Below are 22,236 nucleotides of genomic sequence, written 5' to 3'. Positions count from 1 at the left end.
GGCACTCATACCATGAAGGAATGATAAATATTATAAAAGAGGTACAAATTTATATGACGCACAAAGGAAGGGAGAGATTAATTTTTATTAGAAGTTCATAGAAGTGAGAGTTGAACTTCTCTTTTAAGGTTATGTAGAAACTCTTGCAGGTAGAGACCATGCAGTGTGCCTTCATAATTTTCTACCACTAGAAAAGTATGCTTCCATAATTCATAAACTCATTTTGTGCACATTCTTTTCATTTCAGAGAGGTGAGGAGTGAAGCCATATTTTCAACATGTGCATTACTATTCGTAATGGCAGTTCAGACATGCAACTCTCCTAAGTGCAACTATGTCATTGGGAGTAGTTTTATCTTTTTCTCTCTTTTTTTTTTTTTTTTTTTTTTTGGCTGCATCCATGACATTCAGAAGTTCCCCGGCCAGGGATGGAACCCATGCCACCCTAATGACCCAAGCTACTGCAGTGACAACACCAGATCCTTAACCCACTGAGCCACTAGGGAACTCTAGAAGTATTTTTATCTTGATGGCTATAATAACACTCTAGTTGCTTTTTTTATTTTTTTTTTTTTTGTAAGAATGATCTAGTGACAGACACTCAGTTTTTTAAAAAGGAGATTGTGATGAGCTGAAAAATATGTATGTAACTCTACTTTGGAAGTAGTTAAATCACCACTTGGACCAGCAGAGTATCACAAGTTAGTGACCTATGACTAGTGATATGCTGTGTACACATCATGCACAAAATCTTAGGGGTGTGTGTGTACTTGAAACTACACTTGTTCTGGATGTAAATTATCAATACAGTAAAAGTAAAACTAAACTCTATTTTGTAATTCTGCTTATGTGTTTAACTCATTAATAGATTAGGTATTCATTATAACAGTTAAAAATCACTTGAAAGTGGAGTTCCCATTGTGGCTCAGTGATAACAAACCCAACTAGTATCCATGAGGATGCAGGTTTGATCCCTGGCCTCACTCAGTGGGTTAGGGATCCAGCATTGCTATGAGCTATGGTATAGGTCACAGACTTAGCTCTGATGTTGCTGTGGCTGTGGCATAGGCCAGAAGCTGCAGCTAAAATTTGATCCCTAGCCTGGGAACTTACATATGCTGCAGGTATAGCCCTAAAATTAAAAAAAAAAAAATTAAATTAAAAATTTTAAAAATATTACTTGAAAGTGAAAATTCTCTCTCTTACAGCCCCTTATCCACCTCGAAATATCTCAGTACGTATTGTGAACTTGAACAAAAACAACTGGGAAGAACAGAGTGGCAGTTTCCCAGAGGAATCGTTCATGAGATCACAAGATGCAATGGGAAAAGACAAACTCTTCCATTTCACAGATGACACTCCTGAAATCCCCTCCGGCAACATTTCTTCTGATTGGCCTGATTTCAACAGCAGTGACGATGAAACTACATCACAGCCATATTGGTGGGACAGTGCCTCCGCAACTTCTGAAAGTGAAGAATTTGTCAGCGTTCTTCCTCTGGAATATGAAAATAACAGGACACTCAGTGAGACTGAGAAATCAACATCTGGCTCATTCTCTTTCTTCCCTGTACAAATGATATTGAATTGGTTACCGCCCAAACCACCAACTGCCTTTGATGGGTTCCATATCCGCGTAGAAAGAGAAGGTAAAGTAATAGGAAATCAGAGGCAGTAAGAAATGGTGCAAAGGAAAGTGACACATTTTAAAATTAAATTTAGAAAGACAGGAGACAGACTCTAAAGAAAAATGGAAAAGAATAGGAAGATTTTCATTGAGTATCCAGTGCAGACTGAAACCAGAAAACAACAACAAAAAAAAGAGAGATTGTGCCAGAAGCCAGCGTGGGCAGTTCATAAGTTGTGAGTGCATTCAGGGAACTTAGCACATTTCGTCACCTGACATTCCATGTACCCCAGGCCACTGAGGAAACTTTATATTTGGAAAGATTTTTTTTTTTTGCTATTTCTTGGGCCGCTCCCGCAGCATATGGAGGTTCCAGGCTAGGGGTCGAATCGGAGCTGCAGCCACCGGCCTACGCCAGAGCCACAGCAACGCGGGATCCGAGCCGAGTCTGCAACCTACACCACAGCTCACGGCAACGCCAGATCCTTAACCCACTGAGCAAGGCCAGGAATCGAACCCACAACCTCATGGTTCCTAGTCGGATTCGTTAACCATTGCGCCACGACGGGAACTCCCTGGAAAGATTTTTAATTAAAGCTCCAACCATCCCAAATTACAAAATATCCTGGAGAAATGTTCTGTTTTCTGCTACATAAATTTGTGAGGCATGCAGTAAGAGAATGTTGCTGACAACATGACTGCTTTCCAAAGAGTATCCAACCTGTGTCTTGTTTATGGAGCTATTCTTATTCTCCTTAGGGTGTCCCCCCCAGCTCCCCTGGAACCAGCAAGATTCACATTTTCCTAAAGAGGAGCTGGTAGTAGAGTAGAAAATACAGAAACTGGTATTTCCACTCTAGTTATGATGTTATTCAGTGTATTCACTGAGCGAGCATCTGAGAGTCATTCTTTATATTTAACCCACTAATGTATGGGAAGCAAGGCTCATGGCATCAGTACATTTGAGTCATGAATCATATCTGAATCGTTGTTTGGTAGGTTTTCACCGTTATTTGTTGTTTGTTTTGTTTTTACAATAATATACTTCATTTTCTACTTTCCAGTCAAGTAGTTTAGGTGGCAAAGGTTGTCGAGAGGTCAAAATCCAAAGTTAAATTGACAGACTTATTTACAGGATAGGACATTTAAATCATGTAGTCTCATTATGTGACGTACTGTTTGCCCCTGTTTTATTTAATAGAATGAGATACAAGGTCAGTGGATTCGTCTACACTGGATTATAGAGCAATCAACTATACCCAAATATTATATAAAAATTGAAATACTTCTTCATTTCCAAATATTTGAGTCAAAAATCTTAATATTTGCCTGTAATTACTTGCATTTAAAAATTACTTAATCTGGGAGTTCCTGCTGTGGCACTGTGGAAACAAATCTGACTAGTATCCATGAGGATGCAGGTTCAATCCCTGGCCTTGCTCAGTGGGTTAAGGATCTGGCACTGCCTTGAGCTGTGGTGTAGCTCGAGATGTGGCTCAGATCCCAAGCTGCTGTGGCTGTGGTGTAGGCTGGCTGCTATAGCTCTGATTTGACCCCTAGCCTGGGAACTTCCATGTGCCACAGTTGCAGCCCTAAAAAATAAAATAAAATAAAATAAAATAAAATAAAATAAAATAAAATAAAATAAAATAAAATAAAATAAAATAAAATAAAATAAAATAAAATAAAATAAAATAAAAAAATTTCCCTTAATCTGCCTTTCATTTTTCTGTTCCTCAATATATTCTATAGAAAAATAGGATATTATAACTCAGAATTTTTTTAATGCTTATTTCCATGAAGGTTTGGTCATGTGTTTATCCAACTACATTGTATTCTGTTGAAGGCTATTGTGGTCACCAAATGATAATAACTTTAAATGAAATAATAATCAGCAGAAGGTAGACACTGAAGCAATGTAAAAGTTATTTTTACTTTTAAAATTTCCTTCATTTTAAAAAACCAATGAAGGAAAAATATTCCAAGAGTCATAAAATATATCTAGAAGGATTCTTTCTAACTAGAAATAATCCAATGTATTTTAAGGCATTTATGGATATTTAATGCTACCATAAAATACTTATATAACATTTGGTACTTTTTTTTTTAAATCCCTTATATTCAAATAAGAAAGCTGATCATTGTTACCTTCTCCTAATGTTGTACTTTTATTCTGTGCATATAATTTTACTAGATAACAGTCCATAAGAAAGCAGTATATACCCATCTTCAGTTTTGTCAATTTGGACACCATATTTTAATTTGGTTATTTTAAAGTATTGTAAAAAAAATATAAACTCTTAGTCATCTTTTTTTAAATAATAATTTTAGCTTAGCCGTATAATTCACTCTGACAAAAGGAAGATGGTAAAATTTTAAAAATTTATTAGTTGACTTGTCTATATTCTAGGCCCTTCCAGATATCCATTCATATATATTCTCTTTTTTATACTTGATTTAGAAAATTTTACTGAATATTTGACAGTGGATGAAGAAGCACATGAATTTGTTGCAGAACTGAAGGAGCCTGGGAAATATAAGTTATCTGTGACAACCTTTAGTTCTTCAGGATCTTGTGAAACTCGAAACAGTCAGTCAGCAAAATCACTCAGTTTTTATATCAGTAAGTACCAAGGAGATTATTTTGCACTTACTGGGAAGCTAGAACAATGGAACTGGTGAGATTAATGATGCTCACACATCAATTATTCATCAAACCTTAGAGACCCTGAGAACTCTTCAAGGTCATGAGAGGCCCAGATCTATGAGATTTTGAGAGCAGAGGAAATATGCTGTCAAATATATGTATGTTTAATAGTAGCAAACCTACCCAGAGACTTAACCTGATTTTTTTTTTATTGTGATAATTGAACACGTATTAAACTGACCTTCCACACTAGTCATAACAAACTCCAAAGACGTGGACACATTGTTTGGGAAAGAAGACTTTGTTCAAGGCTGTAATGAAAATTGAGATTGTTGGACTGTGTGCAAAGAATCTCTTTAGAGTGTTAAGCTTGAAGAAATTGAAAGAAACACAGAGATTTGAGTGTAGTAAGACCCCGTAGTCTCCAAAAGTTAGCACAAGCCTAAGCGAAAGCATCATGAAAGCCCCAAGATAAGTCTTAGGGCAGCTTCTACTGATTCCATAAAGGATAATAGCAGAGCAATAACTGCCTTCTAAAATATACACCAGTGGTGCATGTCTGTAATTTTTTTTTTTTTTTTTTTTTTGCGCTAATCTGACTATGCTTACCAGAAGTTTAGATGCCAAAAATCACCTTGCTAGTTTATTAGGAGTTAAATGTGCCTCTACTCAAAAGAAAGAAAAACCAGAAGGCAATGGGTAAAAATTGTGTTCTGAGAAGGATAACCACCATACTTTATCTCCTCTAAAAGCAAAACACCACCTATCATCAAATGATCCTCAAAAAAAGTGGGCAGGGGAAGGAGTTCCCTTGTGGCACAGCAGGTTAAGGATCCGGCATTATCACTGCAGTGGCTTGGGTTACTGCTGTGGCACAGTTTCGATCCCTGGTCTGGGAACTTTCACATGACACAGGTGCCACCAAAGTAAATAATAAAAGAGGTGGGTGGGGGAAAGAGGAGGAAGGCAGAGGGAAAAGATCAGTTTATTTAGCAGCTTAAAAGTGTTGAAAATAAAAAGAAGCCTAACTCAGATAAATATCCGTTTTCTCTAAACTATCAAAAACTTGAAATTTTGAGACACTTCCTGGCCATTCTGTCAAAGTAAATTGATGGATTGTATAAGCAACATGGATTACTTAACATGCCCTTTATGAGTCCAAATTTGAATGGGACAACAGCAGATCTGTGCGGGATAGTTTTGCTCAGAACTAAAAATAGCCTTTTTTTTTTTTTTTTTTTTATTGTTTCCAGTATGGACTGTTCAAACTAATCATTCAACCCTCAATACTGGGACTTCTGGTGTACAGCGTAGATAAATAAATGATATTTTTTTAAATGTTGAAAATATCTCCTATCACAGTTTTACTTAAGAAACCAAAAATGTCATCCCTGGTGAAAAGTTCTAAAATTATCTGCTAAACATGCAGAAAAAAATCCATGATTGCCTTGCATGTCTTGCAAGCAATGGGCAATCTTTGACTTAACATCACTTGAGAATGAAAGCCAAGTTTAGCATTCAGCTCATCCCAGGAGGCTAAAAATGTGATTAATCTCATTAACCCAGAGATGTCCTTGTCTGCTATAGCACATCCCAGGAAAACGCCCACAATTCCTCTGGCCATTAGCACTTCCTCTCTCTTAATTTCTATTGTGTTTCATAGTGCACTACGCAAAAATCACAGAGTTGATCTGAATGTGATATTTTTCTGTATTGATTTTATTTGTGTACATCTTTCTTCTCATACCAAATTGTAAAACTCTAGGCTGGAGTTATAATATTTGCTTATTTATCAGTTTTTGTGCATTCAGCAAATATTTATTTATTTATTTTTAGTAAAAACAACACTTTAGTTATGTACTGATTTTTTCACAAGATTAGAATAGTCTAGATTAACCTTTCACAATACCCTTCACGACTTGCTGAGTATCCTCATCTTAAATTTTATTTCTTTTTTTAATTACTCAATGAATTTTATTACATTTACAGTTGTACAACAATCATCACAACCCAATTTTATAGCATTTCCATCGCAAACCCCCACAGCAAATATTTATTGAACCACTTTCCATTGTCAGGACCTCTGCTCTATTCTTAGAGTATCCAAATTGACCAGCACTCCTGAGAATGTGTCAAAATTGCTCAAAAATATGATTCTTTCAAAGAGATGCATATTAATATTCATCTGGGAAAATATAGAGCACTTTTTCTCTGCCAATAAAAGAATAATTTTAGAACTTCAGATATCCTGTTCTTCAGTAATGAGTTCTTCAGGTGTACTGTGTATATGCCTTTGATTTTAAAAGGATACTGTATTTATGCAGGTTTGAAGGCTTTCCTCAGAGATGAAAATTAAGGTAGAAATTTACATTAGTCTTCCAACAGCCTTGTGATGGGAATATTTCTATTATCTCCATTTTTGTTAGGAAAAAAAAAAAAACAACTGAGTCACAGTTTAGTGACTTAGAAGGAGAATTAGACTCTAGAAATATTTGATAGCGAAGTCTATTTCCATGGAGCCTATAGGACTTAACTTGGGTTGATTATGAGGTCAATCCTAATATAAAACTGTTAAGAAAGAAAAAAAAACCATTAAGAGAGTGAATTTGCTTTACCTCGCGCCACCTTCTCTCTTCATGCCCCCATTACCCCAGTAATCGTCATAGCAGCAATAACACTTTCACATTTATATAGTTCTTTACACATTATAATCCCATTTGATCCCAAGGACAGTCTTGTGAAGTAGATTAATCAGATGGCATCATGACAAGTTATCACAAAGCCCTGACCCAGGAGTCAAGAGTTCTGGGTTGATTCCCAAGCATTGCTAGCTCTGTGATGTTGGGCAGGTTATTCACAACTCTGGGCCCAGTTTCCCTATCAGTAAAACAAGGCACTGGAACTCTAAAGTCCTTTGCAATACTAACATTCTATGATTTGTCCATTTGACAGATGCAATGACTGAGATTTGGAGAAGTTAAGTCATTTGCCCAAGGTTGCATCACTAATAATGAGCAAAACCGAGTTTGGAGCCAACTTTCCTCTTTCCAAACCCAAGTTTTTCACTGTTTTATGGTGCTCCAGGAAGTTTTATGTAAGGATTAAGATAATGGATTTTGGAACCAGACTTTGTGTGTGAATCCCAGCTCTACTTATGCTGTCTCTGCCTCGGTTTCCTCATCTAAAAGTGAGATTAATCCTAATACTTACTTCATAGGTTAGTTAGGACAAGGACTAAAATATGTAAACACTTATAAACACACAGTGAGTGCCATATGTCTTTACTATCTTCATTATTATCATCACTTTTCTTGCTGTTATTTCCCTTGCCCCTCTGAGACTGCTCTCCCCAGCAGAGCCACGGGCCCCTCCCTCCCTTCTGGGCTCCAGGAACACAGCTCCCTGTGAGGGAACTGAGAAATGTATCCTAAGCAAATAAAAGCAGTTGCACATTTGCATTTTAATAGGGACTTTCTGTAGATAATCATCACCTTAGCATTTCTTGGGTCCATACTAAGTGTCAGGCACTGTGCTAATAACCACTTTGGAAATTTAAGAGAAGAAAGCTAACGGCAAGCACTTTTAGAGAGATATTTCGTAACAAGGAGACCACCGTGTCCTCAAATCCATCACCCGGGTTTCAGCCAGTTTCCATAATTGAGCTCGCCTGTTGCCTATTTCTTCGCTAACATAGTCGCGCCCTGCCTCTTTGATCCTGCTGTCACCAAATTAAAAATCTTTTCACACGATTAGAATAGAGGCTAATTTGAAACTAAAAGTAATTCTTTCTAGAGACCGAAGATCCCAACAGCAAAGGAGTTATAAACACTGATGAAATGCCACAGTGCCATGCATATTCTTAGTTAAAAGAGAAGTAAATTCTTACTGGTGAAGAATCTACCAGAATAATCTCAGATGCACGTGACAATTGAATTGGAGCTTCTGCCTCTCGGTAGAGGTGGTTTGGCTGCTGCTGCCATCCTGTTGCTTAGGTTGATGGGGAGGCCATGCAGTGGAGGCTGGAGCTAAGCAGAGGATGTATAAAGACCTGCCTGGCTGGCTGCCAGCCTTAGCTGGAATATCTTTGTAAGGGCAAAAGGGAAACAACGGGATTTTTAAACCTAGAATCTTGTACCTCAACCAGCTCAGCATGTATTCTGATTTGAAATGTCCAGGTCCTTCGGGAGAGTGGATTGAAGAGCTCACGGAGAAGCCCCAGCATGTGAGTGTCCATGTCCTAAGCTCAACCACCGCCTTGATGTCCTGGACATCTTCCCAAGAGAACTACAACGGCACCATCGTGTCTGTGGTGTCACTCACCTGCCAGAAACAAAAGGAGAGCCAGAGGCTAGAAAAGCAGTACTGCACTCAGGTAAAGGAAGGGAAGGGCAGGCACTGGAGTGCGGGGGTGGGGCTCACTCATCCCCTGCAGCCCAGCTTCCCAGGCAAGGCTAGGGGAGCTGTGCTGAGGTCTCCCAGATGCATCATTGTGGGCCGTGTTACCGAGAGCCAGGAAATCAGGGCGCAAGCCTTTTCAATCATAGTTGCCTCCCTTCTCCCTCTTTCTTTTACTTTCATTCCTCATTCAAGAGAATTTATTGAATACCTACTATGTGCCGGGTAGTGCGATGGATGTCGGGGAATCTAGAGAATTCGTCTCTGCTCTGCTCTTGCAGAGGTTACACTCTAGAGGTTATAATCTAGTGAGAACAATGGTTAAGTGACCATAGAATTACTGCAGGGTATAAAATAAGGGCTGGGCTAAAAGTAAATGATGGCGAGGCCATGTGAGTTTACAGAAAGAAAGGCACGACTAAATATGGACTGGGGGCAAGAGGATTGGGAAACTGGTCAAAAGAACTTCCCCCAGGAGAGGAGACAAACAAGCAAAAGGACTGGGAGGAGGGGCTTGTTTACGTGTTTTACGATTTTCGCCAATTTTTTCTTGTTATTTTAACTATAAAAGCAATGCATGCTCACTGAGAAAATAATTCAAAAATTGAAAACACATGAAGTAAACCTGCCCCCTTCACTAACCATAACCCTGAAGAGTTTTGAAGGATAAACAGGAGTTAGCAGAGCGCAAGGGAGTGGGAGGGGCAAATAGAGACACTACTGATGTCAATCATTAGTTCTGGGCAGGGCTGCTGGAAAGAATGGGCACGCCCAATCATCAATCTGCCCAAAACCACTATTCTGGGCCCCAGCGTGGACCTTGCTCTCAGATGCTTTGGATGGTCGCAGGAATCCTGGAGCCCAGACCGGTTTTCCTAAAGCCTAGTTTTATTTTTTTCATAAGACCCAAGGTACTGATTCTTGGTGACTTACAAACGCAAAATTTCCTCGCCTAAAAGCAGAAAAATTAAATTGTCAATTCATGTGGAATACACTGGAAATATAATACACACTCAAAAATGATGTTTGCTCTGTGAAACTATTTGGAGTGTTTCCATTTATCCCATGAAAATTAGGCATTTAGTGTAATTCAAAGAGTGAGAAATTTTAAATTAATATGTTGAATTCAGGACTCCTGGCCTCTGGATCCCTCAAAAGCCTTAGAGTGCTGAGATAAACCCAACTTGAAGATGAGTCTCCCTTTCGAAGTGAATTAAATTAGAATAAATACGCTAAACAGATTAACTAGTAATCACAGCTCACTGTTCAGTTTATTAGCTTCCTTCCCTGAGTGTAGCCACTACAACTGGCTCTTTAAGAGAAAAATGTGTTGCTCCTATGGCACATGACCTAGAACTTGACTGCTCTCAAAGTACAGTTCTTCTTGCTCCCTCTGATGTACACTTGTATGTATCTTTTACATAGAAGCCAAAAGCTAAAAGTGTAGATAGATATTGTAAATTATAAATGAACCAGAAAAAGCTGGTCTAAGTGCATTCTGACAATGGCTTCTTGAAATGCAAACATGAAACTGTCCAGGAGTGTAGGCAAGGAGGCCAACTATTTGAAAACAAGGGCAGAAACTGGACCACTGCCCTAGGTGTTTTCTCAGTTACCACAGGAGGATTCTGCTATTATTGCATCATTATCATTTTTCACACACACACACACACAGTATTTTCAAAGAAGGAATCATTTGCCCTCTTCTCATTTTTTCAGGTGTGCAATATATATACACATCGTTGCTTCTTATTTTTTTAAAAGCCTGTGGAATTTCCCTAGGGTGAATTTATTATGATGACATATTTAAGTAGATATCATTCCAGGAGGTCATTTGAATAATCAGAACCAACTTCTACCTAAAATATGACGAATCAAACAAACTTTAACATCACCCTGAAACAATCTACACTCTATCTCCTCTGTTATTTTAAATATGCTTAATGTGTGATTAATGAACAAGGTTAACTTTTGCAGGTATGTCCATATGTCTGCAATGTGTTGTTAAGTTTAAAAGGTTGGAACAATGTTGATATATAACATCTATATTGTTCAATATCATATTATTTATGTATATACACATATATCAAGGAAGGTCTAGAAGATTGCCTGCCAAAATGTGGGAAATTGTAAGAGGACAGAAAGTTTTCTAATTGACTTTATTTGCTCTTCTATGGTGTGAACAATTTTTGGCAATGATCACTAGTAGTTTTTCCACTTAAAAATGTGTTTTAAATAAATAAAATGGTACTGCTTAGTTCTGCATGACACACATGTTCTTCTGCGTAGTATGTCTCTTCAGGAAATGCTCTATTGGATGAGATGGCAAATTTTGAGATGGCTTCCAGCAGAATTAAAATTCTAAAACATGGACAAGAAATTCTGATATGCATGTAAATGGTAAAGAAAAGGTTGAAATGCTAATTTATTAATTCAATTTCATCTTATTTTGATCAAGTTACTGAAAAAGAAATTTTGGTACACTGTTCCACTACTTACGTGTAGAACAAGTTGTACCAATTCGAATTATAAATTTCCACTGGGTGGTAGAGTTAGTTTCTAGTACTGGAAAGGTTTAACATTTATATCATTTAACCAAAACTATATTTATTCTTAAAATCATGACAAGACAGGGAGTTCCCATCATGGCTCAGCCGAAGCAAATCTGACTAGTAACCATGAGGACGCAGGTTCAATCCCTGGCCTTGCTTAAAGGGTTAAGGATCTGGTGTTGCTGTGAGCTGTGGTGTAGGTCGCAGAGGTAGCTCAGATCTGGCGTTGCTATGGCTGTGGTGTGGGCCAGCAACTACAGTTCCCATTTGACCCCTAGCCTGAGAGCCTCCATATACCATGGGTGCAGCCCTAAAAAGACAAAAAAAAAAAAAAAAAAAAAAAAAAATTGATGAGACAAAAACAAACCTTGCATAGGTAAGCTGTCAACAACATTCTTCTTCATTGATTAGTGTTCCTGTTTGTAGCAGTTTTACAATTTTATGTATCCTAGATGCCAGAGTTAATGAGTAGTAAAATTTAACTTTGTTGATAACTCTAGTTTAAGAATCCTCACACTTTATAAGGTGTATTGCCTATAGTTTATCAATGAGGAAATCAAAGTGAGAATTATAAATAAATGTCCATGCTTATAAGAGGTGGAGTCAGGATTTGATGTCATGTGGCCTAATAGAGAATGTACCTTCTTTCCACTAAGTAAAACTGTCTAATGAATCAGAGTCACTAAAGGGCAAATCAGCACATTTATTAACCTATTAGTTAAATCATCAGTTCTTATGCACACCAATATTCAACTTTAATAAATACATTTTACTCATCTGTCTCGTTCACACCACTTTTCTCTATGTGGTATTTTTTCCGTAATCAAATTTTAAAATATTATTAATAATGTTTTAATATTATTAAAAAATAATAGTAAAGAAGAGCTCAACTAAATGAAAGATGTTTTGTACAACATTATTTTATTGGGTCACAGTAGCCTTGCAAAGTGCTGATCTCTGTTACCTTTTTTTTAATTGAAGTATAGTAGATTTATAATATTATATTTTGAGAACTATGTCTAGATACTCATGTCGCAACAGAAGAAAGGGTGGGGGAAAAAACTGTAACTGCAATGTATACATCTAAGGATAACCTGACCCCCTTGCTGTACAGTGGGAAAATAAAAAAAATTAAAAAAAAATATAATATTATATTAGTTTCAGCTGTACAACATAGCAATATTTTTATAGATTATACACCATTTAAAGAGGTTATGAAATAATGGCTATATTTTGTAACCTGTGCTGTACCATGTATCCTTGCTGCTTATCTACTTTACACATGATAGTTTGTATCTCTTAATCTCATACCCCTATCTTGCCCTTCTCTGCTTCCGTCTCCCCGTTGGTATCCACTAGTTTGTTTTCCATATCTGTTTCTGCGTTGTTATATACATTTACAATATGCATTGTATACATTCATTTATTTAATTTCTTTATATCCCATATATAAGTGTATTTGTCTTTGTCTGATTTATTTCACTAACCATAACATTCTCTAGGTCCATCCACATTTTAAATGACAGAATTTCATTCTTTTTATGGCTGAGTAATCCTCCACTGTATGTTGATAGACACTTGGGTTGCTTCTGTATCTTGGCTATTGCAAATAATACTTCTATGAACACCGGGAAGCATGTATCTTTTTGAATTAGTGTTTTCTTTTTTTCAGGTATATACTCAGGAGCAATTGCTGGATCATACAGTAGTTCTGTTTTTAGTTTGTTAAGGAACTTCCATATTGGTTTCCGTAGTGGCTCCACCAATTTACATTTCCACTGATAGTGTACAAGTGTTCCCTTTTCTCCACATCTTCCCAACATTTATTACTTGTAGATTTTTTTTTTTTTTTGGTTTTTCTCTTTGGTCTTTTTAGGGCTGCACCCATGACAAATGGAGGTTCCCAAGCTAGGGGTCCAATTGGAGCCGTAGCCACTGACCTACACCAGACATAGCAACAAAGGATCCAAGCCACATCTGTAACCTACACCACAGCTCACAGCAACACTGGATCCTTAACCCACTGAGCAAGGCCAGGGATCGAACCCACATCCTCATGGATGCTAGTAGGGTTTGTTAACTATTGAGTCATGACCGGGAACTCCCTGTTATTTGTAGGCCTTTTCATGATAGCCATTGTGACAGGTATGAGGTGATATCTTGTCACCTTGGTTGGCATTTCTCTAATACTTAATGATGTTAAGCATCATCTCATGTGCCTGTTAGCTATCTGTCTTCTTTGGGAAAATGTCTACGCAGTCTTCTGTTGATTTTTGACTTTTTTTTATGTTGAGTTGTATGAACTCTTTGTATATTTTTGGATATTAATCCCCTTATCAGTCATAACCTTTGCAAATATTTCTCCCATTCCATTGGTGGTCTTTTTGGTTTTTCAATAGCTTCCTTTGATGTGCAAAAGATTTTAAGTTTAACTAGGTCCTGCTTGTTTAATTTTGCTTTTATTTCTTTTAGGAGAAAAAAATAAAGAGAGATAGGGCCAAAAAAATTGCTGCGATTTGTGTTAAAGAATGTTATGCCAATGTTCTTTCCTGGGAGTTTTATGGTTTCAGGCCTTACATTTAGGTCTTTAATCCTTTTTTGAGTTTATTTTTGTATATAATGCGAGGAAATATTCTAATCTCACTGTTTTACATGGAGCTGTCCACATTTCCCCACACCACTTATTGAAGAGAATGTCTTTCTCTATTGTATATTCTTGCCTCCTTTGTTGTATATTAATTGATCATAGGTATGTGGGGTTTATTTCTGAGCTTTTTATTTTGTCCCATTGATCTATGTGTCTGTTTTTGTACCAGAATCATGCAGTTTTGATAACTGTAGTTTTGTAGTATAGCCTCAAGTCAGAAAGCGTGATACCTCTAGCTTTGTTCTTTTTTTCTCAGGATTGCTTTAGCCATTCTGGGTCTTTTGTGATTCCATATAATTTTAGGATTATATGTTCTAGTTCTGTGGAAAATGTCCTGGGTATTTTGATAGGGATTGCATTAAATCTATAGATTGCTTTGGGTAGAATGGACATTTAACAGTATTTTTCCAATCCAAGAACACGGGGTATCTTTCAATTTCTTTGAATCATCTTCAATTTCACGTTTTATAATTTTCAGGGTATATATCTTTCACTTCTTTGGTTAAGTTTATTCCTAGGTATTTTATTCTTTTTGACATGATTTTTAAATAGGATTTTTAAAAATTTTCTCTGATAGTTCATTATTAGTGTATAGAAAAGCAACAAATTTCTGTATATCAATCTTGTATTCTGCAACTCTATTGAATTCATTTATTTGTTCTAAAGACTTTGGTTCAGACTTTAGGATTTTCTATATAAAATATTTTGTTATTGCAAATAGTGACAGTTTACTTCTTTCCTTTCAATTTGTGTGGTTTTATCTCTTTTTCTTGTCTAACTATGACAGCTAGGACATCCAATGCTGTGTTAAATAGAAATGGCAAGAGTGTGCAACTTTGTATTGTTCCTGATTTTAGAGAAAAGTCTTTCTGTTTTTCACCAATGAGTATGATGTTAGCTATAGGTTTGTAATAAACGGACTTTATTATATGCAAATATGTTCCCTCTATACCAATTTTGATGAGGTTTCCTTATCATGAATGGATATAGAATTTTGTGAAATAAATTTTCTGTGTCAATTTAAGATGATCATGTAATTTTTAATCTTCCCTTTTGTAAATGTGGTTTATCACACTGATTGATTTGTAAATACTGAACCACAATTGCACCCCTGGAATAAATCTCACTTGATTATGATGTATCATTCTTATTATGTATTGTAGAATTCAGTTTGCTAATATTTTATTGAGAACTTTTGCATCTATACTCATCAAAGTTATTGGCTTATAATTTTCTTTGTTTTGATATCAGGATAATGGTATCCTTGTACAATGAATTTGGGAGTTTTCTGTCTTCTTGAATTTTTTTGAATAGTTTGAGAAGGATAAGTATTAACTTTCCCCTATATTTTCGGTGGAATTTCCTTGTGAAGCTATTGGGTCCTGGACTTTTGTTTGCAGGGAATTTTTTTAAATTACAACTTCAGTTTCACTACAAGTGATCAATCTGTTTCGATTGCCTGTTTCTTCCTGATTCAGTCTTGGCACGTTGCCACAATAGCCTTGCAAAATGCTTGCCACTCTATCTTGTTGATGAGTCCTATGACTTGCCCATATCACGGAGTAGAGGTCACATCGCCAGGTTTCTAGTCCCAACACTGATCTAAATATGTGACCTTGGCCATCCTCTAACTTTACGTTCTTGATTGATTAAACGAGAGATTTGGACTAGATAATCTCTAAGGTCATTTCCATCACTATAATTAGATATTATATGCTTCTAAGTGACGAGAGACTAAAGACATTCCTGCACTGATCTTTGTACATAATCAGCTGACACTACGATTTAGGATGTCAGACTATCCTTATGGTATTGCTGATTTGATTATGGCCAGACTGATGTGTCTCTGATGTACACAGTTACAGTTGACATTGATGGGCATAAAGCAGTTCACGGTGCTTATTAAATCCAGCCATGATATTTGAATATTCTCAGTTCCCTTCAGTGTTCACATAAACTATAAATCATCCTAATTTTGAAATCTGACCTTCCTCAGCATGAGTAAAGGCTTCTGGATTTTGAAGGCATTTGCTGTTTCACAAAGTGGCCCTGAATACAATTTTAGCATCTGTGTCACATTCTGAAAGCCCAGCTTTAAATAAATCTTATTGGATGTTTGGTTTAAAGGTGAACTCAAGCAAATCTATTATTGAAAATCTGGTTCCTGGTGCCCAGTACCAGGTTGTGATGTACCTCCGAAAAGGCCCTTTGATTGGACCACCTTCAGATCCTGTGACATTTGCTATTGGTAAGTTGCCAGCCAGAATAATAACTTTATCAGAGTACTGTTTGGAGAGGTGCAATCTCTGAGTTCAAGTCATTGCTATCATTTATATGAGGTCCATACTTGTTCATCTAGTATTCAAACTTTAGAGTAATTAATGACTGTAATTGTATATCTGGAAGACATCCTTAACATCCATTACTTGAGAAAAAGAAAATCTCAGGCAAATATGTTTGATTTTTGATAATTGTATCAAAAGAGTGAAAAACCTAGTTATTAAATAAAAGTACAAAACCATTACTGAGATGTTAAATATTCCTTCTTGACTTTGTTTTTTCGTTCCCTTCTCTTCTTCTTAGTTCCTACTGGAATAAAGGATTTAATGCTCTATCCCTTGGGTCCCACAGCAGTGGTCTTGAGCTGGACCAGACCTTACTTAGGAGTGTTCAGAAAATATGTGGTTGAAATGTTTTATTTCAACCCTACAACAATGACGTCAGAGTGGACAACCTACTATGAAATAGCAGCGACTGTCTCATTATCTGCATCAGTGGTAATCCTTCCTGAATCAGCTGTCACATGTACCAAATGTGTCTGAAAAAAAGTAGTATGTGTCTGTAAATTAAGATCATTTTGTAAATACAAACAGATAGCATGCTACTTGCAGAGTGCTAGATTGTTTTTGCTTTTATTTTTGTCTTTTTTAGGGAGAGAAAATTTTGTGTGACACTAGCTTTCACTCTTAATTGAGTGCTAATCCATATATTAGTAGCACTATCAAGTGCTTATTGTTTCTCTCTGCTCCTAAGGAAGAAAACACAAGAGATTGGCCCTAGTCGTTCAATCATTAGTTGACTCTGCTTAACTCTAATGATGACTCTTCTTGACATCAACAAATCAACCAGTATCTATAATGTCAGGCCATTAGAGGATGTTCTTAAGAGAGCAGGTAAAGAGTGCTCTTTCTGAGACTGGAATAATTTTTAAAGTACAGGTTACCTATAGGTCACACATGAAGTACACAATCATCCTCTAGCCATTTGAAAACTCTGGTGATTGCCAATTATGGATGTATGCTTATGGTCCAAACTGGGAGAATAGAGTTATGAAAGTTCATTTGTCTTAGAAATAGGATTATGGGTACATATGGGCACAGATAAGTACTATTTCACTCATGTAACATAACTTAGGAAACTACCAAAGGAAACCAACATTGCAAGTGTTTGACTCTAAATCTTTGAATCACTCTTTAAAAATTGTATTTTTGTATATCATTTTATTTATACCTCACCTCATCCCCAAAAGAATATTTTAATGGAAAATTTGGGAAATACAAAAAGGCACAGAAAGGAAATTCAAAATTATTTTTCATAGCGTGAGAAGTATGTAACTCTATTCCAAAGATACGATTTTCCCTCTTAGTCTTTTGTCTTCTTGCTTTTTTTAGAGGATAGCTAATTTGTTGCCAGCATGGTACTACAACTTTCGAGTTACCATGGTAACATGGGGAGACCCAGAACTGAGCTGCTGTGACAGTTCCACCATAAGCTTCATAACAGGTGAGTGTGTGGGCAATGGTTCCATGAGAAGAGATCACTCTTTTGAGGAGGTTCTGAAGGGTCCCTCCCTCCAGAAAGTGCTAGTCACTTACCCAGGAACAATTGAACAGCAATTTCACAGGAGATGATAAACTTCATTCTGAAAATTCATGGTTTGTTTCAATGACAGCCTTTAAAGATTAAAATATAATTCTTATTCTGATCTACTGTCCCTGATTTCTTTTTTATCCTGAGTAACCGCCCTTGACTTAGTGCCCCTGTTTGGAACTGATTAGGACTAAGAGAGCAGACAGAGCTTTCAAGCTTCACACTGCACTCAATTGATTTTACCCATTTGATAATTATATTTGCTGGAGTGCCTCCATTTCCTTATTAATTAAGCCATTTTTAAAGTCACAGGATGACTGCAGTATTGTCTATTGCAAGAATTAAAACAAGCTTGGAGACACTTAGACTTGGGTGTGAGTCATACACAGCTCTGCTGCCTTCCACCATAAACTCAGGTTTTTTCAGGTGTATAGCGAGAATGTTAATAGTATCTTTTATCTGTTATTATTGTTCTATTATTACTTCCACATTAAATAAGCTATTTAGAAAACACGTGGCACAAAGTATAAATACTTAAAAACCATTAGTGTTGGCTCTTCCGAGCCTTAAATTATGTAGTTCACTGTCATATGTCAGAAACAACAATTTCTTGGAAACTTAGCCAAGAAACTATAACCCTTGTTTGAACAAAGATTTTTTTTGAGAACTTTTGATGGGATTGCAAGGCTGTAAATAGTTATACTGTGAAAAGGAAAGTAAATAATATTGCCTAGGTGAAGAATAACTTGTTTGCAAGTTCATAATTATGCCGGTATAACAAATAATGTTTAATAAACAAATAGTGACATCTTGTGGCCTTTCAGCAATGTACTGGATTTGAAAGCAACAACACGGAGTATAAAAATCTGAAGACTTTAGTAATACCTCTGATGAGGAGATAGATACTTCTGGCTCTGCAATTTTAAATATGTTTCTTGTCCTCACTTGAAATAGAACATGAGAAAATATCCTTTGAAGAAATATAAGTATAGGTACTTACATATAATGAAGCAGAAATATGTTAAGAAGCTATAAAGAAGCCAGGATTATTATCCTTTATTAGAATTTTCTGGAATTCCCATTGTGGCTCAGAGGAAATGAACCCGACTAGTATCCATAAGAACGTGGGTTCAATCCCTGGGGCTGCTCAGTGAGTTAAGAATCAGGCGTTGCCATGAGCTGCGGTGTAGGTCACAGATGCGGCTTGGATCCTGCATTGCTGTGGCTGTGGTGTAGGCCAGCAGCTACATTCCAGTTTGACCCCTAGCCTGGGAACTTCCATACGCCACACCTAAAAAGGAAAAAAAAAGAGAATTTTCTGCAATTTGATGTGCATTTGTGCTACTTATTGTAGACATTTTTGATATGTTGATTTTATTGTCAAAACATATAGACATGCTACTCATATTTGGCATGGAACAAAAATGTGTTTTTTACTCTATTACAAATCTCTTCAGTGAATGATTGCTTTTGAAAACATAGTTATGAATGTTTCTTATATGTATTGGTGCATGTTAAATAAAATAAGTCCTTTTTATTTGAGAAATACTCCAAACTTTGGTGGGTTTGGGGTTGTATCTTGGAATAGAACATTTGACTGTCTTCAAACCAAGATGGCATGGAATTTAAATTCGACTGTGTATTTGTTTGTTAAAACTTTAGAATTAACAGTTACTTTAAAAAGTAATTAAAGTATGCTTTCAGAGCTTATTTATTGTAATCTTGTGATGAGCTTTCCTCTCCAATTGGAAATTTTTAAATTTTATGTTGTAAAAATATAAAATAAATTAATAAGCTCAGTGTTAGGGAGAATTTAGATTTGGAGCATTATTTTAAAAATCCCTTCCATGCCTCCCTTAATGCTTGCTTCAGTAGCTTTTATTTTGAGCTTACCTTCCACAAAGCACTGGGCTAGACACTGCCAGTGCCATTGTCTTGTTGTCTTATGGACATAATATTTATTTTCTCTTCCTCTATTCATTGATCCTACTGTCTTTCATTCCCATAAACTCCTTTGTTACCAATGAAAAAGATTCATTTTTATAGGACCCCAGGTTCTCCAGGACCGCTTGGAAAATAAGTTCACCAATGACTAATGACATTAATTTATTGATGCAGCAAAAAATTAACCCAACAATTGACCCAAACAAGTGAATGTTTTAGGAATCTTATAATTGAGATTTGCAAAAAAAAAAAAAAAAAAAAAAAAAAAGACCTTGCTCTCCTCTGGTACATGTGGGTCTGGCTGCCTTTTGTCTGAGCCATACAGTGTAGGGTCCCACAAAACAAGTGTCCATCTTATACCACTAAACCTCAATACATTACTGACAGGTCCAGGAGTCTGTAGGACCATCATGAGGCTCTAAATTAATTCTAGATGGGATTTCATTCTCTATTGTTAAGTACTTAATTATCACTAGTCTATTATACTAAAGTGTGCCTCTTTCTTCCCTCATAGCTCCTGTTGCTCCAGAAATCACATCTGTGGAATATTTCAACAGTTTATTATATATCAGTTGGACATACGGGGATGATACTACTGACCTCTCCCATTCTAGAATGCTCCACTGGATGGTTGTTGCAGAAGGAAAGAAGAAAATTAAAAAGAGTGTATGTTGCTTTGAATCTCAGCATTAGGTGTCTGAATATTTCTTTGCATAGACTATTGAAAACCATTAAGCAAATAATTATTGAGATATTACACATGTATTTGTATGCCAGTTGGCACTGTTTTAGGTTCTGGAGATAAGATAGCGAACAAAAATTGAATTCCTCCTTTCACGGAGCTTACCTTTCATTTTTCCTTTTTAGGGCTGTACCCGTGGCATATGGAAGTTCCAGGCTAGGGGTCAAATCAGAGCTGCAGCTGCTGGCCTACACCATAACCACAGCAACACAAGATCCGAACTGTGTCTACAACCTATACCACAGCTCATGGCAACATCGGATCCCTAACCCACAGAGCGAGGCCAGGGATAGAACCCACATCCTCATGGATATTAGTCACGTTCTTAACCAACTGAGCCACAATGGGAACTCCCCATGGATCTTACCTTTTAATTTTTAATTGTGAGTTGTAACAGTTGCCACTATTGATTTCACCTATACTTAAAGCTTTGAGCTTTTTTCTTCATGATACCAAATATTTTCAAGAAAATCACCATTAATATACTTATTATTTTCTCTATATATCTCCAACACCTAAATATTTGGGTACTTTGGAAATACTGATTGTTTTTTATTGAGCTTTTTGACATTGTGTTAATTAGGGTACAGCCTAAATGAGTGTAATAAAATTTTCTTTTTAAGATTGTGGCTTAAAAATACCAACATTTATGTCTCTCTCGTGGTGCCCAGGACTAAGAGGGCATCTCTACTGTAAGGTAGACATTTTGCTGCTCCATCTGCCACCACGTGTAGTCCTCATCTGTGTAGGTAAAGCTTCTTCGTCATTACCACCACATCCCAGCCTGCAGGAAGGGGAAAGAGAGGACGCAGGGGCTTAGAACATGCAGAGTGTGAACAAAAGCATAAGGCCCATGGACCTTCCTCTTACAAGCCATTGGTTGGAACTGGGTCACATGGTCCACACTAGCTAGAGAAGAGACTGGGAAGATAGTCTTTTGTTAAGAGGCCGGGTGTCTATAGACATGGTTAGGTTTCTTCTGAGCTGCTCAGCTGGCGCTGAGCAATGTCTCTATCAGTAGCAACCTAGCAATTGCCTTTCCTAAAATTTGCTGAATTCACAGCAATACGCATGAGGAAAAAATCAGACTAATACCTATTCCAAACAGTAATACCTATTCCAATAACACCTAATACCAATAATACCTATTCCAAACAAGGGAATTAATTACAAATGTTCTGATATGTATTATGCATGTTTAAAACTACCCTGCATTTGGCTCAGTTGAAGAATTTATGTCATTTTCAGAGGAAATAACATAACCATAAGGCTTAATTAACTGTAGATTGTCACACAGAACAGGGAGCGCATGTCTACGATAGCCCTGTGGGTGTTTGGAATGGTCCTAGCTCAAGGCCATTAGAAGCCTAAAGCCTTTGTTTTGATGATCTTGCAGGTGACACGCAATGTCATGACCGCAATTCTCAGCCTGCCTCCAGGAGATGTCTACAATCTCTCAGTAACTGCTTGCACTGAAAGAGGAAGTAACACCTCCATGTTCCGCCTTGTCAAGCTAGGTAAGAAGAGTACTCAGGGGTGTGTGTGTGTGAAAATAACCCTGCTGGGAGTGTTTGTATCTCTTGGTTTAGCATGGTTTTCTCAACTCAAGGACATAGAAAAAAAAAAAAATGGTCTACTGTTTTTGTAAGCACAAAAGAGACACTTATATGATCTGAAGAGTCCCTTCAACTTAAAAATTTCTATGAGTGCAGTGTTTACTGTGCTAGGAGACAGGCATGTTCATCATCAAGGCGAGGTTAGAGAAACCAAGGGGTCTTAAGATGTTAGAAGGAGAAGGACCTTAGAGATTATC

The 22,236-nt window shown here is 36.8% G+C and overlaps 1 protein-coding gene across 1 annotated transcript in view; it reads left to right on the top strand.

Moving 5' to 3' along the window:
* The window catches only part of PTPRO (protein tyrosine phosphatase, receptor type O), a 241,577-nt gene that overhangs the window by 153,288 nt on the left and 66,053 nt on the right, over positions 1–22,236 (top strand). The window contains 8 exon segments of the mRNA XM_003126453.4: positions 1,208–1,648; positions 4,088–4,249; positions 8,449–8,645; positions 15,995–16,115; positions 16,451–16,644; positions 17,539–17,650; positions 20,196–20,347; positions 21,820–21,940. Coding sequence (XP_003126501.2) covers positions 1,208–1,648; positions 4,088–4,249; positions 8,449–8,645; positions 15,995–16,115; positions 16,451–16,644; positions 17,539–17,650; positions 20,196–20,347; positions 21,820–21,940 — 1,500 coding nt within the window.

This window comes from Sus scrofa, chromosome 5 (assembly GCF_000003025.6).
Source record: "Sus scrofa isolate TJ Tabasco breed Duroc chromosome 5, Sscrofa11.1, whole genome shotgun sequence".
NCBI lineage: Eukaryota > Metazoa > Chordata > Mammalia > Artiodactyla > Suidae > Sus > Sus scrofa.
This window is presented reverse-complemented; position numbering and strand designations above follow the sequence as displayed.